Here is a 21,526-nt window from a genome sequence, read left to right as displayed (position 1 = left end):
AACAAGCCAAAGTCCTTGGACAAACAGACCTCTATCTGCTCAGAGAGGGAAGGAGGGATGGAGGATAAATCTTTCTGCATCTCACTTATCTTTTTTTAATGCACTTACGTCCTTTGTGTCCTTATAATCTGATTGAGGGTCCCTAATACTGCTGTAACCTCTGCAGCCATCCCTCTGCCAAGCACTGGAGGATGGCATGCTTCTCCTTGGGAGAAGAAAATGAGCTCCTTTTCCCATTTCCTCCCTATCCTTCCCAGTACCCCCTTCCCGCTGCTTATCAAACTGCACAGCGAAAGCATCCTGGAGGGCTGTGTGTTGGTTTCTTCTTGGCTGCAAATGGCATCTCCCTGCACCACTGACATCCTGCCCACTAGTGTGAGGGAACGGACCTGCCTGTGACCACTCTTTTGTGAGGGTCCTGGGGAGCCTGAAGTCCTGCAGCCTGTCCTGGATTTCTCCGTAACCTTTGAACAGTATATTCCTGACCCTTATAATTTTCACACCTGGTTACTTGGTTTTCTGGCAGTTCCTGGCATTTGTGTCTGTCCCTCCTCTCCTGGCTTATTAGGTAGGTGTTATTCATTCAGCAGAGCATGGTCTTCTTTCTTAGGAAACTAGGGCACATTTATAGAGGGAGAGAAATCATGAATGGAAATGGAAGTTTCCTGCTTCATCCAGGACTTTGTTAGTGCTGTTCCTCAGGAATCTCCCTAGATAATCTCAGGCCTGGGATTCCCTGGCTGCCCTTTCTGAAATCACTCTCTGCAAAGTGTTAGGGCTCCCAGGAAGGAGTCTTGCCTACAGATTATCTGCTGCTGGGAATGGAGGTAAAACAAGCAATAGGCAACATTTTCGGAAACGCTACCAGGTAATGGAGGAGAAAGGTGGTACTTATGCTTAGGCTTGTCAGGGAATTCTCCACACAGAGTCAGAAATAGAAAATGGGGCAGGGGAAGGAAATTATTCAGTGTGATCTGAGTTCACCTATTCAGCTTCATGTCTTTCTCTCCATCTTCAACGTCTGCCATCCTCCCATAGCAGCCACTTGCAGCGGCAGTTCTTTTGCTCTGGAGACCTCCAGGCCTGCTCATTCCTGCTTCTCCTGTTCAGTGGGAGCAGCAGGACTCTTAAAAGGAAGCAGGTATATAGCATTAATAACATCACACCTATGAGCCTCTGCCCCCACACGCTATGTCTTACAGGTAATGCCACCTAGACCTCCATGTGGGTGTTGCTACTGCCAGAGAGATTCTGCTGTCAGACTGTATAACTGAGTCCTGTTGCCCTGGTTGGTGTTGGTTATTTTTGCTGTTGGGGGGCTGTTGGTACTGTCTGTCAGTCAAGCTGGTTTGGATGCTCCAGCCACAAAAAGTATCAGAATCTAGATGTTGTGGCAAGTAACGGATTCATGTGGTGCAAGTGGGGCTGGTGTGAGCATTACGGTAAAAGCTGTCTCTTTTCCATGACATAGTAAGCAAATGTGGCATTGAAATGCACAGTGTAAATGACAGATGTGTGCCTCATTCTAGGGTAGAATATTTGTCAGCAGACAAATATTAGGGTTTTTTCAGGTGTACAAGGTGTTCAAAAAGCATCACTTCAAAACTGATCTGGAGTGTTTACTTTTACTTGTTTGTGTTTATGCAGTGGACTGATTGCAAAATATTAATGGCTCGATGTGATTAGTAAGTCTATCGCATAATTGGTTCCCATGATCAGACTCATGTGTTTCTAAGGAAGTACTTGTATAGCGTAAATTCAAATTTTTATTGTATTTGAATGCTCCTACATTTTATCTTGAAAGATTTTATTTTTTTCACAATAGCTGGTTCTCCCAGCAAGACTGTTAGTGCAATTGCACAAGAACTGATTGCCAGAGACCATGTGGCTGGCCAGAAACAACTGACAATTGGACAGATATCTATGGCTTTTTTTCACAATTTGTTTTTAACAACGTATTTTGTACTAACACAGCAGTTCAGCTGCTGTTCATGGACTATTGATGCTGCTATGGTTTTTTGCATGGTGACCGTCACTGGTGCTTCTCAGTCACTGGGAACTGTTTTCAATGTGCTATTTGCTTTATTGTAGTAGAGGTTGTTTCTATTTATTTGGGTTCTACTTTTATTATAGTTGCCTTACTTGATCAAGGCGGAAACATCTTTGTTGAATTCATAGTTCATAATCTATTTGCTATAGGTCACTTTTTTCAAATATAAACAGTGAGAGGTCACAGAACATTTAACTTCTCATTTTTAAGAACAATCTAAAAGCTTATTTTTATAACTGCAGGTTTGATTGACATTCAAAGTCTTTCTTTTTAAAAGCAAGATCATCTAGAGGGCATTGAGGTCTGAAGCTTTTCATTTGCCCATCAGATTGATGGTGATTCAAGAGTTTGAATGGGTTAATTTCTGTCTTCATTAATGTTTTGAATAAAAGTAAAGCTCACAGCAGCACGGTTAGAGCTGGAGGCAGTCTAGCTGGTGTTATTGGGATTGCTGGCTTCAGCTGAGGTCTCAAGTGTTTGGGAGAGGGAAGCTCCCTGGAGTGTGGGGAAGGTCTTATTTAGCAAATTTTAGCATCTGCATGTCAAGGTTCCCTGTAGCACTAAGGAATCATGAGGATTTATCTTGTTTTACCTGCAGGTGTTCGTCTGGATCGAGTCCGCGGAGGCCGTCAGAAATACAAGAGGAGGCTGGATTCTGAGAGTAGCACTTACCTGAGCCTACAGATCCCTCCCCCAGCTAAAAAGCCACGTATGTACTGGCCTTGAATTGGGGTCCTCTGAACAACCACTAAGTTTCTTTTTATTGGTCTCCCAAAATATACAGTGGAGCCACTGTCATTTCTGCTTCCCATATCAGTCACCAGCGCTAGGATTATTTTTTTTTATGATCACAGTGGAGAGATAGATTAGGTACACCTAAGGCGTAGCCCAGGTGCTGTACTCGTTGTACCTAGGGTTAAATACCATACCTTTCCTAGGAGATTATGTAAATCCATTTAGTGATATTCTGATCTTTTCCTGTATCCAAGCTATGTTAACAGAACTGGTCCCACGCTGATTTCTCTCTTCCACACTGCCCATAGTTCTCTAAACTTGAGACAATGGCTGACAACCTTACAATAGCTTCCTGCTTTTGTCATCCCTGTGCAGAGCTGGTTTGGCATAGGCAGATCACTACAGCTTGTGTAGCTGCAGTGTAGTCTTCTCCTGTTGTGACCAAAATGATTTCTGAGGTCCTATGGTCTCTGCAGTCATGTCTTATCCCAGGAAGGTCCTTCCAGAAAGGGCTGTTATGACACCTTATGTCACGAGAGATCCAACAACAACTTCTCCTTTGAAATGTGCAGTGACTAAGATTGTCTCCCACTTGCTGGTGGCTGAGCCAGAGAAGATTTATGCCATGCCTGACCCAACCATGCCGGAGAGTGACATCAAAGCCCTGACAACCCTCTGTGACCTGGCAGACAGGGAACTGGTGGTGATCATTGGCTGGGCAAAGCACATCCCAGGTAAGCAGGGGGAATTACAAGGGTGTAAGCATCAATAGCAAAGGGAGCTATTAGTTATCACTGTTCCTATCAGTTTTGTCTTCAACCAGGATTTTTACGTGTAGTGATGTATGGAAATTACCATCCCAGAAAACTGCTTGTGGTGGGCTTTCACTGGTAACAAACTCCAATATAGCCCATCGTGTAGGTGCATAAATTGATGACTGTATGTGTGTGTGCCCCAGCATTATGCAGAAGGCTTTGAGATGATATGATAAAGTTCTCAGTTGTACGCGGTATTGAGTGTCACAGTGAAAGCACTCAGGAAACAGCCCTTGGGATGGTACAGTGGACTTTAGTGATTTTGCATTGCATCAACACGACCTAGGTCTGTTGTGTTTATAGACGAATAAGTGTTACAGCAGTGACGGCGCTTTACTGCTAATGACAAGGCAGGTACCCAGCCTGTCTGCAGTGGGCATTCTTGACCAGACTCAGGAAAGCTTTTGTCATGATGGATTCATCATGGAACAAGTCCCATTGGGATGGAGGACATACTCACTGTTGTCAGTGAATCTCCAGGCTTCTACGCTGACGAATAATGAGGACAACTTATTGGTAATGTGACTAGCCTCAGAAGGCTCATTGACTACCCAATGAGTGCCTGTACGATTGAGTGACATAGCAAATATCTCACACCTGCAGGTAGGATGGACCCACACTGAAGGAGCAGACAAGGCCCTCAAGGGCGCTCTGGGGACAAAGATTTGGACTGTGAAGGGAAAATGCCTCCTCTCTCTAGTTGCGCCCTGTCCCCCACCAATAAAAAGATAGGTTGGATTTGGGTATGGAGAAGGTTGGCCAGGAAATTTAGGGGATGTCCTTGGGGTTTATGTATCTGCTTTCCAAAAACTGCTTCAGATGCCCACTATGAACAGCTCACTACAGCTGTCTCCTGCCTTCTGTCCCCTTTCCTTGTGTCAGGAGAATATCAGAGGCTCAGCCACAGGATCACAGGATTTAACCCATATTGCACATTGTTTGTGTCTTCCACTGCATGGGTCTGTGTTTTCTTGTTTTGCTTCTTGGCTTTAAGTTCTTCCTTGTTTGATGAGGCATCTTAGCATGAGTGATCAGACTATTTAGTTCTCCCATGTATTTTGTTTCTCTTTGTAGCTCCCCTTTTGGCTTTTTGGTGGCTGCTTCTCTTTTTTTCAGAGGGAGGATTTATCCTGTGACTCAAGGGTTAGTAGTTTCCTGGGCAATGTGGAATATGGACTGTGATGTGGTGGGATTATAAAGTCTGGAGTAACTTTTGCAGGACGGTGTTTCTGAATAGAGGTTAATCTCAGTGGTGCCCTTCTTACACAGGATCTGCAGTACCTGCAGGGATTACACCCATCACTAGTGCTGGAATCCATCTGGGGCTGATTCATCACAAGTGGGGTTACAGTGGTGATTAGGGAACTCAGCCTGGATTGCTCTACTAACCCAGTATTTGGGGTGTTAACAGGAATAGTTTTATTGCAATGCAATTAGCTGCTACGGCTGTCCAGTGAGGTGCTGTTGTATGTTCTTCTAACCTTGGCTATTTCTGTTCGCACAGGGTGCCCTGCTGTAGTTCCTTAGCTTGCAGTTGTGGGATGAGTGTGGGATGCTCAGCTCCAAGTTTCTACAGAGTTTTTCAGCCTACCATGGTGATATTATCCCAGAACAGGTGTATAGTAGAGATTACTCCTGCATTATGAAAGCGCTCTTCCTCTCCTTTCTGACAGGCAGGACATACCTGCCATCATCTCAATTTTCTCTGTGTATTTTCCTTTCCTATCAAAGGCCCTGCAACATGGTAACAGCCATCAGCCTGGCACAGTTCAGAGCAGCAGGATTATAATAGGACTGTGTCTACAGAAGAGAGCTCAGGGATTGTTACACAAGGGAGCAGTACCAAGAAGCAAACATAATAAAAGACAGTTCATAAAAATGGAACAAAATACCCTATAGTTCTGAAACAAGTATGAAACATACTGAGTTAGGCAGCAAGGGGGCAGAGCAGGGCAGGGCCAGAAGGCGGCCAGGTATCTAGATTATCCACGCCCTCTATTTCTGCCTGCCAAGGATTTTGAGCAAAACAGGACATTACCTCCTGTGTGCATGAACTCTTGGACAGAGAGAGATGGAGAAAAGAACAAAATTCATATATTCCTGCCTTGTGTTCGCATTGGAATTAGTAAAGAATAGTGTGACGTTAAAGTCATACCAAACTTTCACTGTCCCAGGTGTCGGCACAAACTTCTACTCCAGAGTCTTAGCAAATTAAATCAGTTAAGCTTAAAGACAGTCTCCTATGATAACAAGAAAGTATGATTTTATGGTGTTTAGCAAACATTATTAGCTCAACAACCTTATTAACCATTAGCTCAAAAGCCTCGCTTAGCCAACGTGGAGTTGCTCCGTTCAGCATGAGGCCCCCTCCCCAGTACTCTCCCTCCCCCTGTGCTAATTTTCTTTAAACAACATCTACCTTTTCTGCATGCCTTGATGCAGGGAGACAAGGCATCTCTTGAGGGGTGACAATGAAGGCTCTCCCAGGGTAGCTGTTGTGCTGTTCTCACTAGGAAGACGATAGTACTAGCACAGAATGAAATATGGCAAGTGGAGTGACAGCAGCTGTGTCTGGAGTGGCCTCAGATCCTATAATTACATCTCCCTTTATTACCTCTGCTAATGGCCCTCCAGGATGACAGAAATGATAATAAATTAACAGATTATGAACTCCACTTGCCACAAATTATGTGACTTTTTTTTTTTTCATTCTGGGAGCTCCCACTGCCAAACCACTGAAATAAAAAAAAAAAAAAAAGAATCACAAAAAATAAAAAAACTGAATGTCACATCAGCTATTGCAAATAAAGCAGCTTTTCTCATCCTGCAACTGGGAAGGAGAGAAACATGCATGCAGCTTTGTGCCAGGGATAGAGACTCCTCTTTTGGGAGCCTAGGGAAGGCAGTGGAGCATTCAGCACCTATCAGGATAAGACCTGAGGAAAGCAGCAAGAAACAGATCACTAAAGGCACTTTCTGGATGCTGCGCCATCAAACAGCTCCGGAATGCAAAAGGGTTGGATTCTAGCAATTCCTGGGAGCTGTAAGATGGCGAGGCAGTTGAATTTCACAACTAGAGGTTCTCCAGTGTTATAAACCTATGATAGCAAGCCTGTGATTTTGGCCAGGTGAAATTAGCATTTACCTTTCCTGATCTCAAGTTTTATAGCATGGGAGAGCCCAGGTTATATGATCTTCCCTTGTCTGTGCAGGCTGCAATGATACAGGCGCGGCCCTCCAGCCCTTGCCCTCTACTTGAGGAAAAGGGTCCTGATTCTGTCAAGACGTTTGAAGTCCCAGTTTGGCACTGCAGCACTCCCTCCCTCACGCCTGCCTGCCAGAGCCCGAGTTGTGGGCTACCTGGGAGTGCTTCTGGCAGGGGGCTTTCCCAGGTGGGTAGGGTAGGGGAGTTGCAGCTGACTCTTCTGTTCTCCTTGGCACAGGGTAAAACTTGGTCTCTCCTGTGCAATTCCCACCTGCCATAACTGCCTCTGGGAAAGAGCGATTAACAGGGATGCTGGATGTACAGGCTACTGCTAGGGTTAAGTCAATTTTTCTACTTTATTCTCCAGCAGAAAAGTGTGAGCCATGTCTGTTCTGAATCCTCTCACTCTACTACGTGACTGTTTCTGAATCTTTAACAAATTTCATTAGCAGACCACAGTGAGGCGATGGCATAACCCCTTTTGTAATCCAGATGTGAATGAAGATGCAGAAGGGCCACATCACTGACCCAGAAACTAGACTTAAGGCAGCAGCTTAAATGCTGGACTGTTCTCCATGGTCAGAGCTAGGAAAGGGGTGACCAAAGGAGAGATTCCAGGTGCTAGAGACTGGCGGTGGCTGAGCACAGCACCATTGCCTCTGTCTCAAGGTTAATCTCATCAGTACCCTGTGCAGCAAGCAGGAGACCTGAGGAGACAGGATCCCAAGCCTTTGAGCTGCATCAGCCTGCACTTGGACTCAGTCAGGAGGGCTGCCTTCAGGACTGACTGCAGGAGATAAGGGGCAGAAGGGTGAGGCAAAGGACGAGGCAGCCCTGAAGTACTCACAGCCTGAGCAAGGGATGGGATTCACCAGGTGCAGGGCTACACGGGGCTCTGTCTGTGCTGTACAGGAATCAGTCTCACAGTCATGGAGCTGGATTTGTAGTTGTTCTCCCCAGTAGCCTGGACTCCTCTTCAGCTGTTCCCTCTGGCACTCCTCCCCAATGGTTTATTGATTCTTCCCTCCCACCCACTGCTCCCCTCAGACCTTGCACACACAACACGTGACAGCTGATTGGTATCTGTTAATTAATGTGGCCTGGGGCCTCTTTTCTATTCAGTGGCCTGATAAGGGAAATTGGATGTCCAAGGGCTGCCAGGCCATTATCACCCTTTGCTTCCCCTGGCAACACAAACACAAAACATGGCGTAGTGATAAATAAATACCACTAACCCACCCTTCAGCCTTCCCTTCCCCATCTGAGATAGTGCAGATAGAAAAAGAGAACCCACAGTCAGTCAATATAGCAATCATCAGCTCTTTTGTTAATTGCCAACTTGATAACAAGAGAAATCAAATGATCATCATGGTGGCTGGCTACCTAGGCCCAGATGCGGGGCCAAGAACTGTGAGCAGAGAGGGCTGTGGGATAAAGGAGCCCCTCTGATCCTAGCACACAGCCAGCGGGGCTGGGAGCCTCCTGGACAGAGGCTAATGAGCTCGCAGACCTCTTGGCGAGCCCTGAGGCTTAATAAACGTCTGGGGAGAAAACTGGCAGGGGAAGCTGGTGGAGCATTGCTCCCCCAGCTGAGGGGTGCCTGGGTGTCCCATTCTCTCATAGCCCTGGGAACCTTTAGCAGCAAGGAGCTGCCAAAAAGCACAGTCCCTGTCTGTCAGTGGTGGGCAGGAGCTGCCTAGATGGGACCAACACACTGCGCTCGGCATCCCTGTCTGTAATGGCTGTTGCACAGTGCCCGTCTCCCAGGATCTCTCATGGGCTGGACTTCAGGGGTACCTAGTACAGAGAACATAACGGACACAGCCTTCCTTCCCATGCATCCCCCCACCCAGGGCAAACAGCGTCTCTGTGTTGGCCTCTCCGCTTTCTCAAGTGGGCCCTGGGGCTGTCAGGGTCTATCTCCAGATGGTGATTGCTATTCCTGTATTTGAGGAGAATTACTTGGTGCACTGCTGTGTGCTGGTTTCATTGCCACTGGGTTTGGCTGTGATTTAGGTACTTGTATGGCACCATAGTGGTGTTTTTGACACTTGGGTAGGGTTGTTGGCTGTGAGGTGCAGAAAGACGATGGTTGTGGAGCTCAGGGAGTGATGAGGAGTAGAAGAAGATTCTGTTCACAAATATGTTCAGCTTTTGAATACATTTCAGTACTCTGTTGTGGCAGGACCCTTTCTTACGCTGGCCAAAATGAGATTGTGGCATGCTTGTCATTCAGGCCTGTGCCATTCCCTCCTATCTCATCAGAAGCCCTCTTTTCTGCCATCTGGAGCTCTTCTCTGCTCTTTGGTCAGCTGGGGCAGACTAAATAAGCTGCAGTACAAAACTACAGAGGAACAGTGAGCAGGACGATGTGGTACAAAACAGTTGCTGCTATAGAAGAAGCAGAGATCATTGAAAAGAGGTTAGCATTAGCCTTGGGTTGCCATAAATGCAGTCAGAGCATCAGGACTCCTGTTGGAGGCTGCAGGTGGGCATGGGAGCAAAGAGAAGGGTAAGGTCCACACGTGCCACAGACACGGGTTCACTTTAGTAAGCTGCTTTTTTTGGTGATTTTTTTTAAAGCAGCAGGCCAATGGGGGAGAGTGCTTAGGGAGAATCCTGGGGAAACTAAGGACCCCAGACTCCTAGAGGCTCTGCTGCACACCCATTTGACCCTGCTTGTCTTTTGCCATGTCAGGGTTCTCCAACCTCTCTCTTGGGGACCAGATGAGCCTCCTGCAGAGCGCCTGGATGGAAATCCTCATCCTGGGCATTGTGTACCGCTCCCTGCCGTATGAGGACAAGCTTGTCTATGCTGAGGACTACATCATGGATGAAGAGCACTCTCGTCTGACAGGGCTGCTGGAGCTCTACCTGGCCATCCTACAACTGGTGCGCCGCTACAAGAAACTCAAGGTGGAAAAGGAGGAGTTTGTCACGCTCAAAGCTCTGGCCCTTGCCAACTCAGGTACAGCCCTGGCCCAGCCAGCCTCACAGTCAGGGACGCAAAGCCCACACTGTTATCTGGCCTGAGAGGAAACCAGAGCCTGCTGCCTGAGACTGTGCTCTGCCTGTGTCACGCAACTTCCTCAAAGCTCCTCGCTGTCCTCAGAGCAGGACCTAAGCTGGAGAGCAGGGGGAAATGAAGCTTGCTGTTGATAGAGCCCCAGCTGTGCTCTGGCCCTGTATTAGGGAGTGGAACCAGGCAGGGATGGGCTGGATGCTGGTCTCTGCCAGTAAAAAAAAGGCTGTTGACCCCTTCTCCATTAGCAAGCTGACTCCACTGCAGTGAGTTCAGGAAAGGGGATGAGGGCCATGCCTGTATCCACCTCAGTAGTGTTGGTCAGTTCCAGCAAACGGGGAAACCCCTGGTCCCAGTTTGAAATCCCACAAAAAGCTGTGGTGTTGGGGCTGCCTGGTCCTGTCCTGGAGATGTTCAGTGACCACTGACACTGAATCCCCCTTTAACTGGGAGACAGTGCGGATCTGGGTGGTAGAGGGTAAGACACGCTGGCAGAAGCCTGATATCGCCTGTTCTGTTTCATCTTGAGAAGAGGATGAGGAAGGCCAGGGCCCTCAGCGTAGTGCCTTTCATCTCAGCCTGGGGGGGGCTGCAGCCCTCAATCCAGCAGGCTGTGGGAGACACAAGAGGTGCTGTGTGCTGCACTGATATTGCACAAAAGCCAGACACGTATTTGCTCAGGAGTCCCTTCCGAAAGGGAAACTGCTAAAGCTACTGTGTGACGAGGGCTCCCTCTACATCCCTTGAGTCTCATTGTCTCACATCAGATCTTGCTGAACTGCATTGTGCAGGTCACAGAATTCGCCCTTGCAGCCCAGCAGTGAGTGTTTGGCTCAAGCTGCCTTTCAGAAAGACACCCAGTGTGAACCTGAAGGGATTAAAAGAGGGGGAATCTACATCTTTCATGGTAGCTGACTCTAATAATTAATTGTTCTCTCAGTTTTAAAAAAAAAAAAAAAAAAAAAAGGAAGGCACCGTATCTTTAATGTCAGTTTTCCTGAGTTCAGCCTCCAGATACTGGTCTTTGTTGAGCTGTGTCCTGTGACCCCAGGTCTTTTTACACATCACAGCTTGACATGATAAAGTTCCTGTTCCATAGTTGCATTCCTTGGCTATAGATGTATTACTTCGAGTGTAAGCAAGTGGTCCAGAATACTGTGAGGCTGCCCTGTCCTCACTATTTTACACCATTCTGTTCCTCTTTGCCATCCAAACTGCTTAGCAGCAGCAATTTAAAAGAAAAAAGAAAAATTACTTCCAGCTCATTAATGAAAATGTTGAGTAGCATCTGTTTTTTTACTGATCCCTGTGGATTTCCACTAGAAAACTCCTCCTTCAGGAATGATTCACCACTGATAGTTACTTTGAGATCTGTCATCTAGCCAGTTACTAATCAATTGAAAGTGTGCTTTATTGATATTGCATAGTGCTAATTTTTTAATGAGAATGTCCTGTGGTGCTAAGCCAAGTGCCTTAGAAAAGCCTAAGTCTATTATATCTACGCAGTTAACTTTATCAACCAAACTTGTAATCTCATCAGAGAATGAAATCAGGTTTGTTTGACGAGACGTCTATTCCGAAGTACCATGTTGACTGGCAGTAGTTGTAATACCATCTTATAAGTCTTAATTCAACGTCACTTTTTTTTTTTTCCTTTATTGTGCCCTCGTTCACATGAGGCTAGCATGGAAATTATCAGATAAGACCTAGGAAAATATTTCCATCATTAGAACTTTTCCAGTCATCTTGAATTTCTCAAAATTACCAAGAATCATTAATCTGCCCTAGATGGGCCTCAGCCAGCAATTTTAGAACTCTTAAAGCCAAGTTATCCATCTGTGCTGAATTCTGTAAAGTTTGTCCCTAACAGATGTCTAACATCTTCTTGCATAAACAACAGACTAAGAAATCATCATCTTCATCTAACACAGGTACAAAATGCAGCTCTTTTCTAAACAGGACAGAAATACTCACTGAGGACTTCTGTCTGCTCTGCACTGCTATTAATAGTTTAATCATCTCCAGGTGAAAAGAGTCCCCCCTACAAATGGTCATTTTTTCCTTCTGTTTCTTAAATATGTATAAAACTTCTTTATTGTCCTTAGCCCTTCCAGCCATGGATTTTCCTCCGATGTCCTTCACTTCCCTTATCGATTTTCTACACTTCATAACTTCTGATTCATATAAATTGCTATCTAGTTCCCTTTTTCAATTTCTCATATATTGCTTTTTTAGCTCTAATTGCTGCCTTCACTTTGCCACTGAACCAGGATGGGCAGGTGGCCAAGGCTGGCTTCTCTCGATTGTGGGACGGTGGCTTATGGCGATGTAATCAACTCTTGTTAAAGAACCTGCCTCCTGTCTACCCGGAAGGTCACAGAGCGTAACAGGGAGAAGGGCTCCTCAGAGAGGCTGAAGTGCTAAGGTAGTGGTTGTGACAGGGTGACAGGATAAGTGCCACACCGGGACATTTATCGGGCCCATGCTGTGAGCAGAGACACTGCAGGACCTGAGCCTTGGCGCTGTCGAGTTCCTCACGGCGCAACAGAAGCGCCCTGCCGATGTTGCTCACTGTGCTGTCAGGACTAAGCCCAGGATAAGCCTTATGGGACAGTCTCTATCAGGAGTGGAGAAACACTGAGCAAAGACAGAGCAGAACGACCAGCGCTCATCAGCTGCTTTGGGGTTCTGCTTCCAGCGCTGTGGAGTGAAGAAACCAAGGTTAAGGTCAGGAGACACAGGCCAAAGCACGTTCTCAGCTGGATGGGAAAAGCCATTCTGACTTCACTGGTTTCTCCTAGCGCAGCTAGAAGTGCAGCTGTGTAGGAGCATAATCCACAAAAGTCCTGCTTTGTTACTCGTATTGAAACATATGAAAATAGAGCACAAGATCTCGGGTTTTTTATGTAATTAAAGACTCTCACAACACGCACATAAGGAAGCTAGAATAAGGCGAGTGTATTTTTCTAATGTAACCTTCACGTTCAACCTTCACATTTTTATAATATAAGGTACTTTTGACACGGAGGAAACTTGCAGAGCCTGCATGTATGTGGTTGCATGCAAACCTTTGCTTCTAGAAATTAAACCAAATGAAAACAGAAGTGGGAGCTCACTCGCTCTTCACTAGAGGACAAGCTGACAATAGGCCAACCTTGCCAGAGCTGTGGCCGATCTCCGAGTCCTCAGTGTAACGCACCAAGGACACACCTGCTGGGACTGGCAAAGATAATTCAAGTGAACTGTGTCTTTAATAAGTGCATTTTAGAGAGCTGAGAAATGAATTCTTAATGCCTAGAGCAGCAGGCAAGTTCCAACAATATGATCACCCATTTTTCTGACCGAGTAGGGGTGCCGTAGACTTAACTTGTTACCCTTCAGAGCCAGCAGTCCATCTTCGGCATTCCTAGGTCCTGTTTCCTCAAGAATATAAATTGATCAACCTGTGTATTGAAGAGCTCTCCAGGTTAGTGTACAGCACATGTTCAGTTAAAGACATCCCAGACTGGCCAAACCTTATTTCTCCCTTTTTTTCCCAATGCGTTTTAGTGCTGAGATGGAGTGAATGAGGTCTGAATCTAGCAAGGGGATGTGCAGCAAATTCTGTACTAATGGGCCTTGTGAGGTCTCTGCTCCTCCTGCTTCTGCCAGAAGCTGCAAGAAAAGAGTTAGGTGAGAAGGCAGTGACCCTTGTCCATTCTCACACCTGCCCCGTACCCCATCCCAGCAGCGCTGGAGAAGGGCTCCTGACATGAAGCCTGACTTCTAGGCCAGCTGACCCTCAGGGATGTGGTCAGGCAGCCTCCGCCCACCTCAGTGCTCTGACAGCTGTAAAAATTCATAGCTATTGATTTTGTAATTAACAGTTTATCAATGCCATCGACACCAGCTCACTGATGGATTGCAATGAAATTAATCCTGCGATGTTATTTTATTTTTCACAGTCAGCTGCCAATTTTGAGCTTCTTTCAGCAAAGAGTGGGGGGGTGGGGCAAGCTTTGATCTTTGTTTCCCCAATTCCTCTCCCTGTATATGTCTAGTTATTTAGTGCTGTTAAGTCTTGTCCCCTTACAGAAGTCAGGTGGCAGAAGAGCACAGCTTTGTGATTCTGTCTACTGTACAGCAGCATCCGTACCCAAAAACAGAGCACGCGCTTTGACCAGAAGCATGGCTCATTGCCTTCTGCTTCTAGCACCCGCTGGGATCTAGAGAGATCTAGGGACTCGGAGACTCCGATGGGCCGTGATTACTTCTCCCCCTTGTGCCCCTAGGCAGAAGGACATTAAAAGAGAAAGGCTGGAGGACATTTCTCTTCAAGCTCCAGCTCTTGATGCTTCCAAAATGACCTCTGCAACTTGGCATCCCACTCACTTCTGGATGGCGTATGGGAATTTTCCGGAGGTGCTACCTGGCTATGAGAAGTTGCCAGACTGACTTGGCAACATGCTTCTCCCTCCCTACTTTTCAGAATCAACCTCTCTGGGTAGCTCAGGTCACTCTGATGACCTACCAGCCCTTATCTGAGATTCTTTGCCTGGTCTCTTGGATACAAAAAGCAGATGCAGCAAGAACAATCCTTCCTCGGAAGGCTTCTTGGAAATACAGCCCTTTAATATCCTTTAATTAGTGCATTCCTTCTAAACAGCTTCTTAACCAGCTTTCTTGATAGACACAATATTTTCCCAACTGTTGTAATACTTTATAAATCATGCATCATAAATAGGATTTACTGTACATGTGTCTGATGAAATTCAGAGTCTCTAATTTGGGTTGCGCTCTCCATAGAGAAGACACATATTTCTAGAGAGATTTTGGCGCTTCAGCCAGCTTCCCTCCCCTTCACTGCCGTCACCCTGAGGAACCCATCCGTGTCCTCACATTTGAGTTGTATGCATGTGGGCTGAGCCAGAGCACTGCCCCGCTGCAAAGCCCAGCTGCAGTGGCAGCCGGTGCAACTACATGTGGACACGTGTGCTTGCCATAGTGTCCCTTTGCTGCTGCTTCTGGATTCATCGCCTTGTGGCAGGAATCTTTATCAATGGGTCCAGCATCAATTAAAAGTCTCCGAACAATGAAGACGAGGGAACAGTGTCTTCAGCTCTGTCAGGGTTGTAAGAAAGAAGCAAGTATCAGCAAGATGAAGAGAAAAACTTTCAGTGATGCTGTGCCTGGTTAGCTTCTCTAATCTAACCTCGCTGCTCCTCTGCCCTTTGGTGCTGCCCTCTGTCACCGTGACTTACCCGCAAGTTTAGCAGCCTGTGTTCAACTCAGATTCCCCAGCTCAACCCTGGGCTGGGTCACTACCAGCTACCTTTGCCTCAGCCACACCAAGGAACTGTGCTATCTTCACAACCCCTGCTAGTCCCTCTGGAGGCTTGTAGAAATCTGACTGGCAGCCTAAGGGAAGAGGCCGTGCAGGAGGTGTGGGTTTCCTTTACTGACGCAGGAAGCTCCCTGAGCAGCTGCTGGCAGTCTCTGAGAACAGGGGCATATGCACAAAGGTGGGGCTGGCAACACCCCTGGGCACACTGGTTGTGACCTACTGGGGCTTCTCCGTCTTGCTGACACCCTGAGCAGCTGCATGGCAATTAGGCAGTTTAGACAGATGAAGCGCTATAGCAGTGTTAATTATTCTTAATGAGATTGCTCCCAAGCGGCAGCACAGCAGCTGCTGCCCCTTGCAGGGTGACTCTCCCCATAAGGAGCATGGAGGGCAAGTGAATGTGCAAGTCACAAAGGCCCCCGGCTGACCCCTGCACAGCCTTGGGGTGGCTGGCAAAACGGGCAGCGCACAGGGCACAATGTGTCACCTACCCCTGCAAAGCTCACTGTCCCTGCACTGCTGGAGCCAACTCATTGGGCTGACACTGAACTTCAGAGCAGCAGCACCAACACCTGCCAGCAAGATGGTTATTTCCCCTTAAGAAACAAAACACCACCATTACCCTTCCCAAAAAAAAAAAAAAAAAAAAAAAAAAAAACCAAACCAAAAAAAACCCCAGAAAAGAAAGAAACGGAAAGAAAGCATCTTTAAATTCAGGACCATAAGAGATTTCCTTCCTCATGTCTGACGTCCATTTGCTGTCTTTTCTTCCTCCCCCCAGACTCCATGCACATAGAGGACATGGATGCAGTGCAGAAACTCCAGGACCTTCTTCATGAAGCCCTGCAGGACTACGAGCTGAGTCAGCGCAACGAGGAGCCCCGGCGAGCAGGCAAGCTGCTCCTGACCTTGCCCCTCCTGCGGCAGACGGCCGCCAAAGCTGTGCAGCACTTCTACAGCATCAAACTGCAGGGCAAGGTTCCCATGCATAAACTCTTCCTAGAAATGCTAGAGGCAAAGGTCTGACAGCCCCAGCGCCAGCCGACAGTGGCCGGGGAACAAACTAGAAACAAAGATGCAGACAACGGAGCAATCCAAACAGCAGCAGCAGCCACCGCCGGCTTTTATCTCCAATCATTTATTATGGAAGAATTATTTAATGTCTATCTGTCGGCGTGACTGCAGAATCTCGTGTACAGGAGGGGGGAAACTCTTTTAATCAGTCACCTGTTTCTCTTTTTTTCGTTTGTTTTCTCTGTGGGAAATACCAGAATATGCTCTTGCACTTGTTGAGGTGGTCATCGGGGCTCAGCCCCTCTGAGCAGTGATGCTCTCAGCGCTGTCCCGGCCGCCTGCTCCCCAGCTCCCTCCGCCAGTGCTGGAGGGGGAGTGGGGACAGAAGCAGGAAGAGAGGAAGAATAGAGTCAATGTAAACTTTATCTGCTGGTGTTGTGAGGGGTCAGATAGAAAAGGGAAGCAGCCAGGGTCCTTCTTTTTTTGTCACCTTTCTGGCTCTAACCATAGAGCAGATGCTCCTTTGGAGAAGAGTGCTGCTGGACCTCTCCCGATGAAAACAACTGCCTCCCAGGCTCCTCTAGCGACATCTAACACTTGTACATACAGGCCCCACTTCTTACCGGGAAAGATGCTCCTAACTGTGTAAGATATTCTGCGACCTTGTACAGTGTGTCATTACGCCTGGCTAGTCCCTCCCATGTACAATCCCCGCAGGCCCCTGAAGAGGTAGGATGTATGTCCCTGAGAGAATGCAAGTCTCCTTTCCCAGATGGCAAGAAAAAAAAGAGCCCAACGTTATGCTTCAGTGCTGGGTTGACTTGACGATCTCTGCATCCTCTCCTATGTGGTGCTAACTACAGTTCTTCCACACTTTTCACCCCATAGTGTATATCAAACCTGCCTCTTCAGCTCAGCTGAGTGCCATTCCCCACTTGTTCCTTGTGGCAGAGAACACAAGGCTTTGTCTGCATGGTTACTGCCCAAGTATAAATACACCCCAAACCAGGGCTTTCCTAGACTTCATTAAAGTGATAGCTCTTTGCCTCCACAGAGACTTAGGCTTATTGCCAAATGCTAGTTAGGAATCAAGGGCACTGCTTTTTGGAGGAGGCAGCTCTTGAGCCTGAGAGATTGCTTTTTTGTGGCAGCCTAGGGAAATAAATTAGAGGGTGGCATGAAACCCCCAATATCTTGACTACTGTCTTCCCCTGCCTCATCCCATTATCCTCAATGGCAGCAAAAGGGCTAGTATAGATTATACCTGGGCCTGGTAAGAGGTTCTCTTGCTGATGGGAAAGCAAATACCTGACCTTGAGGTGGTGGGAGAAGTGGGGGAATGTTTATTTACTCTTTTCATGTAACCAGGTTCCTGCTGTCTCCAAGCCCTGGTTTAGATCTGCTGCCTAAGCCACAACTGCTGCATTCCCAGTAGCCAGGGGGGGATGTAGGTGACTGACAAAACTGGCTCTTGGCATTCTCTGAGATTTTATTTTCTAGGCCACTTAGTTTTGAGCCAGCCTGAGCTGATGAAACCTGAATGTATTGTCTGTTTTGTGGTCAGCGGCATGGCTGTTGAGGTGAGAAAAAAGCCTCTGGCCTACATTTGAGACACCACTAGCTCTACTGCCTCTGTTCCCCTCAAGCTTCCAGCCCTTCCTGGATAGCCCAGGAGAAAAGTGGTGTGGCAGAGGAGTAACTTGGCCCCAGCAGGACGCCTCCAAACCAGGGTTGAGGCGTGTGATCAGGGAGACGCTGGGTGGTTGTTTTCTACTGGAGCAGAGTGTGTCACAGCAGGGCTGTCAGTGCTGCAGACCAGTGTCCAGCCCAGCTCAGAGGCTGGGGGCGCTGACTGATGCTGACCTCTCAGCTCTTGTACCCAGCCTGCTCCTGGTACTTGAGTTAGTTCAGCTCCAACTCCTTTGAGTTTTCCCTACACGCCACAGTTGTAGCTACTCTCACTTATTTTGTACTCACTTGATAAAGGAATTCAGTCTTGCTTCAGGCACATTAGTAAACCAACAGAGACCTAAGAGGAAGAAGGCACACAGGAGCTGGGACTGCTCACAGCAGTAGCAATTACACAGTGGCCTTGTGATTCAAACTGATACTTGTGCTTCTCTCCCCAGCTGCCTCCCAGCAGCTGGGGAGAAAATGAGAGGCTTTTGGCTGCGGTCGTGATCCCTGTACCCATCTGTGATTGAGAGGGACCAAAGTGAAATGCACACCACCACTATAGAGCCAGCTTTGGCAACTCTTTCTGGCTGTGGCATAAATGCTCTCTCACAAATGTGCTCGGTTGCGCTATCGCCTGTAAGTTTGACTCACTTGATCACTGTTGCTTCCCTGCCAAGTCCCACCCAGCTCAGCCACAGCACATAGTGTCCTGACCTGCTGGGCAAAGGTAGCTGTCCCAAAATGGGCTAAAAAGATCCTAAGAAGCAATTCTTGCTCTGTTGGGCCCTGGCTGGAAAGGTCACTTAAAAAAAAACCAAACAAACAAACAAAAAAAACCCACCAAAAAACCAAAAAAGGCTCTTCCAGCTTTGTTGTATTTGGACTCGGGCCTGATTTCCAGAACGGGGAAGGAGAACTATGTATAAAACATGATTATGGAAAGGTGCCGAGTTAGCTTCTAGCCCATAGAGACTGCTGGCTATTTAGAGTAGGGCTATGGTATGGAGGCAACTCCTGCCTTGGCAGAACACTATAAAGATACCAAATGCATTTTTTTTCCAGGACCTTCTTTCCCCATTACAGCTGCACGGAGCCCATCTGGATATCCCCCATTGCTTGAAGACAATATGCCGGGAAATGTTTGCATTGCTTCTGAAATAGGATGGAAACTGAACCAGACGGTAATTAGCATATATTAATCTCTTTAAGCAAGGAATGCAAACTCTTCCCCAGGAACTGGGACAGAAACACCTGTTTAGAGTTAACCCTTAAAAGGCTTGTACCATCCTATATTTGGAACCAGGTCAGGTCTCTTGGGCCCTTCGGAGTGGTGCAGAAATCACACCTCTCTCTTTCCAGATATTCTGATCTGCTGTGCATCACTGTATTAGTGATGTATCACGCTGCCACAACTGAAGAACATGTCCAGCGATGCAGTGAGTTGGGCTTGCAGAGAAGGGTAGCATCTTAGTGTAGTCTTCTCAGTGCACTTTGAAATAGGAAATGGGGCTTCAGCAACTGCTTAGGTCTTTGAATGCTCACAGTCTCTTACAAAAAGGTCTGGAGATGTGGAAGTTGAGACATGACTTAGGCAATGGGTTCTGGGTGAGAGCTCTTTATGCCATTCATTTCTAATATAGGAGTCACAGAGTCAGCGCCAGGGCAAAAGACGATGGACCTTGAGCCTTGGGACACAAATGGGCTCTATGACTTAAAGAAAAGAAAAGCAGCAGAGGTAAGTGTATGAGTGACAGTGAATAAGCATGAAGCCCACATCCAGCAACTATGCTAAAAGCAGCTCCAGCCCCTGATTTGCATGTGCGGATAACAGAAACCACATACCCATCAGCTACTACAAAAGGCAATTCTTCCCAAGTGACCAGCTCTTCTGTTTTGGGCACATACTTCTCTGGGAGCAGCAGTGTCTGGCCTGTAATGCAAAACAAATTTCATAGGGATCAATTAAAAGAAAAGGTAAAATACCACACAGAATTAGGTTTCTGGGGAAACTTGGGCATTACACCTCACAGCAGAACTGTGAAGCTAGAAGAAACTCCCCCACAACAATCAGAACCTTCAGTATTGCTCATGCTAGGGGGGCATTATTCTTCTTTGTAAGCTAAGTCATCTTTTTTTTTTTTTTAAACTATTACAAATATATAAGATAAAACAAGCTGCACCAGAAACATGTAAGCAGCTATTAGAGGGGAAAGTCATTGAGAAAGACCCTAGAATGTAACTTGTTGAGCTTTTATTACCGATCAGAGCTGGGAAAAAAAGAGCTTCCACTTTGTATCCACAAGCTATAGTCAATCATGTGGCCAAAGGCCGCTCTGTTGTTCTTGTGGCTGGGTTATGCGGAGAAGCCAGAGAGACAGAGGCTGTGAGAATGATGCAGGGAGTTATAGACAGTCAGTGAAATAAACAGTATCTACTTAACTATTATCTGCTCCTAAAAAAAAAAAAAAAAAAAAAAAGGAAAAGAAAAAACCTGTTAAATAAATTGTATTCTTGTGGTACAGGTCATTTCAAACAAATCAAGAAATAAAACAAAGAAATGTAAAAACTAACCCAGACAGAGTAATGTTTATTGTGTTTAGGACCTGCTCCGTTCTGTCCCTCGGGATGCACACAGCCCCACGGAGAAGGCTGGGGTGGGGGAAGGCCTGATTCGTGCATGCTGAGGAAGGGGAGGGGAGCCCCAGCCCTCTCACTTAGAAACGCTCATTTGGTGTTTTCCCATATCTAGAAAAATAAATTCTCAGCAAGCTTCTGAGTTTTTGTGAGATTAGCTTTGTTGAGGGCTGGTTAGGCACTGTTGTCAGCCTCTGCCTTGGACTGCCCTGTTTCTTCCACTCACCCGTTGTCTCCCCACAGTCGGCACTTTGCTGGTGCAAGGAATAAACATGAGCTAGTGATGAAAAAGCCTTGGAAGTTGTTCCAGTGAAAAACAATATCTCTAATCATAAAATAGACCACTGGCTTAAACCCAACGGTGACATCATGAGCGTTGCAAGCATTACAGCAGCTGTCCACTGCTTGTAAAAAGTGGGTGCAGGTGCTGAAGTCACGGCATTTGCATTGATCTGGTGGCGAGGCAGTGCAGGGGGCACGCTCACGCCTGCCTGAGAATGCAGAAGGAAACGCACTGTGGTAATTGGGGCAGAGATGTGAGAAACAAGGACCCACAGGTTTTTATTCTGCCTCTGACTCTGTTGAGCACAGACAGCGTCGCACCCTGTGTAAGCACTGCCATCTCCCCACTCCTCGCTTGGCCAACACTTCTAAGGTCCTTCTTCCAGGCATATGGCACTCACTGGGATGATGTGTCTAAACCAAGCAACCAAGAGGCCTCTCAGCCTGCCCGCAGAAGGAGGAGGAGGTGGCTGAATTAGCAGTGGCCGGTAGGAAAGGCTATGGGCTAGAAATGAGCTTGAATAAAAAACAAGATGAGCAGAGAGCTGGAGAGGGAGATGAAGCACAACAAGCTTTTTCTGCAGTTACAACAGCTACTCCCAGCCCCACAGTCACCACCAGCCTGTCCGTGACAGGCTCAGTCTTTGAACCAACACAATCCCTTTCCAAGTTCACATGGGGACCTCACAGCCTCCCCCATAGCCCACCCGTGTCGAGTGCTTAGGCCCCCTGAATGCTGTATCCATTCACAGACGGTTTGGATTTAGCC

At 47.0% G+C, this 21,526-nt stretch overlaps 1 protein-coding gene across 3 annotated transcripts in view; it reads left to right on the top strand.

Annotated features, from left to right (window-relative positions):
* Positions 1-20,106, top strand: part of ESRRB (estrogen related receptor beta) — a 170,864-nt gene extending 150,758 nt beyond the window's left edge. For all 3 annotated transcript variants that reach the window (XM_054200862.1, XM_054200863.1, XM_054200864.1), the window contains 4 exons: positions 2,649-2,759; positions 3,358-3,519; positions 9,504-9,773; positions 15,932-20,106. In XM_054200862.1, the coding sequence (XP_054056837.1) occupies positions 2,649-2,759; positions 3,358-3,519; positions 9,504-9,773; positions 15,932-16,176 (788 nt within the window). In that variant the 3' untranslated portion in view covers positions 16,177-20,106. The remainder of the gene's footprint in view (positions 1-2,648; positions 2,760-3,357; positions 3,520-9,503; positions 9,774-15,931) is intronic.
* Positions 20,107-21,526: the final 1,420 nt, after the last annotated feature.

Source organism: Rissa tridactyla, chromosome 4 (assembly GCF_028500815.1).
Source record: "Rissa tridactyla isolate bRisTri1 chromosome 4, bRisTri1.patW.cur.20221130, whole genome shotgun sequence".
NCBI classification, from domain to species: domain Eukaryota; kingdom Metazoa; phylum Chordata; class Aves; order Charadriiformes; family Laridae; genus Rissa; species Rissa tridactyla.
This window is presented reverse-complemented; position numbering and strand designations above follow the sequence as displayed.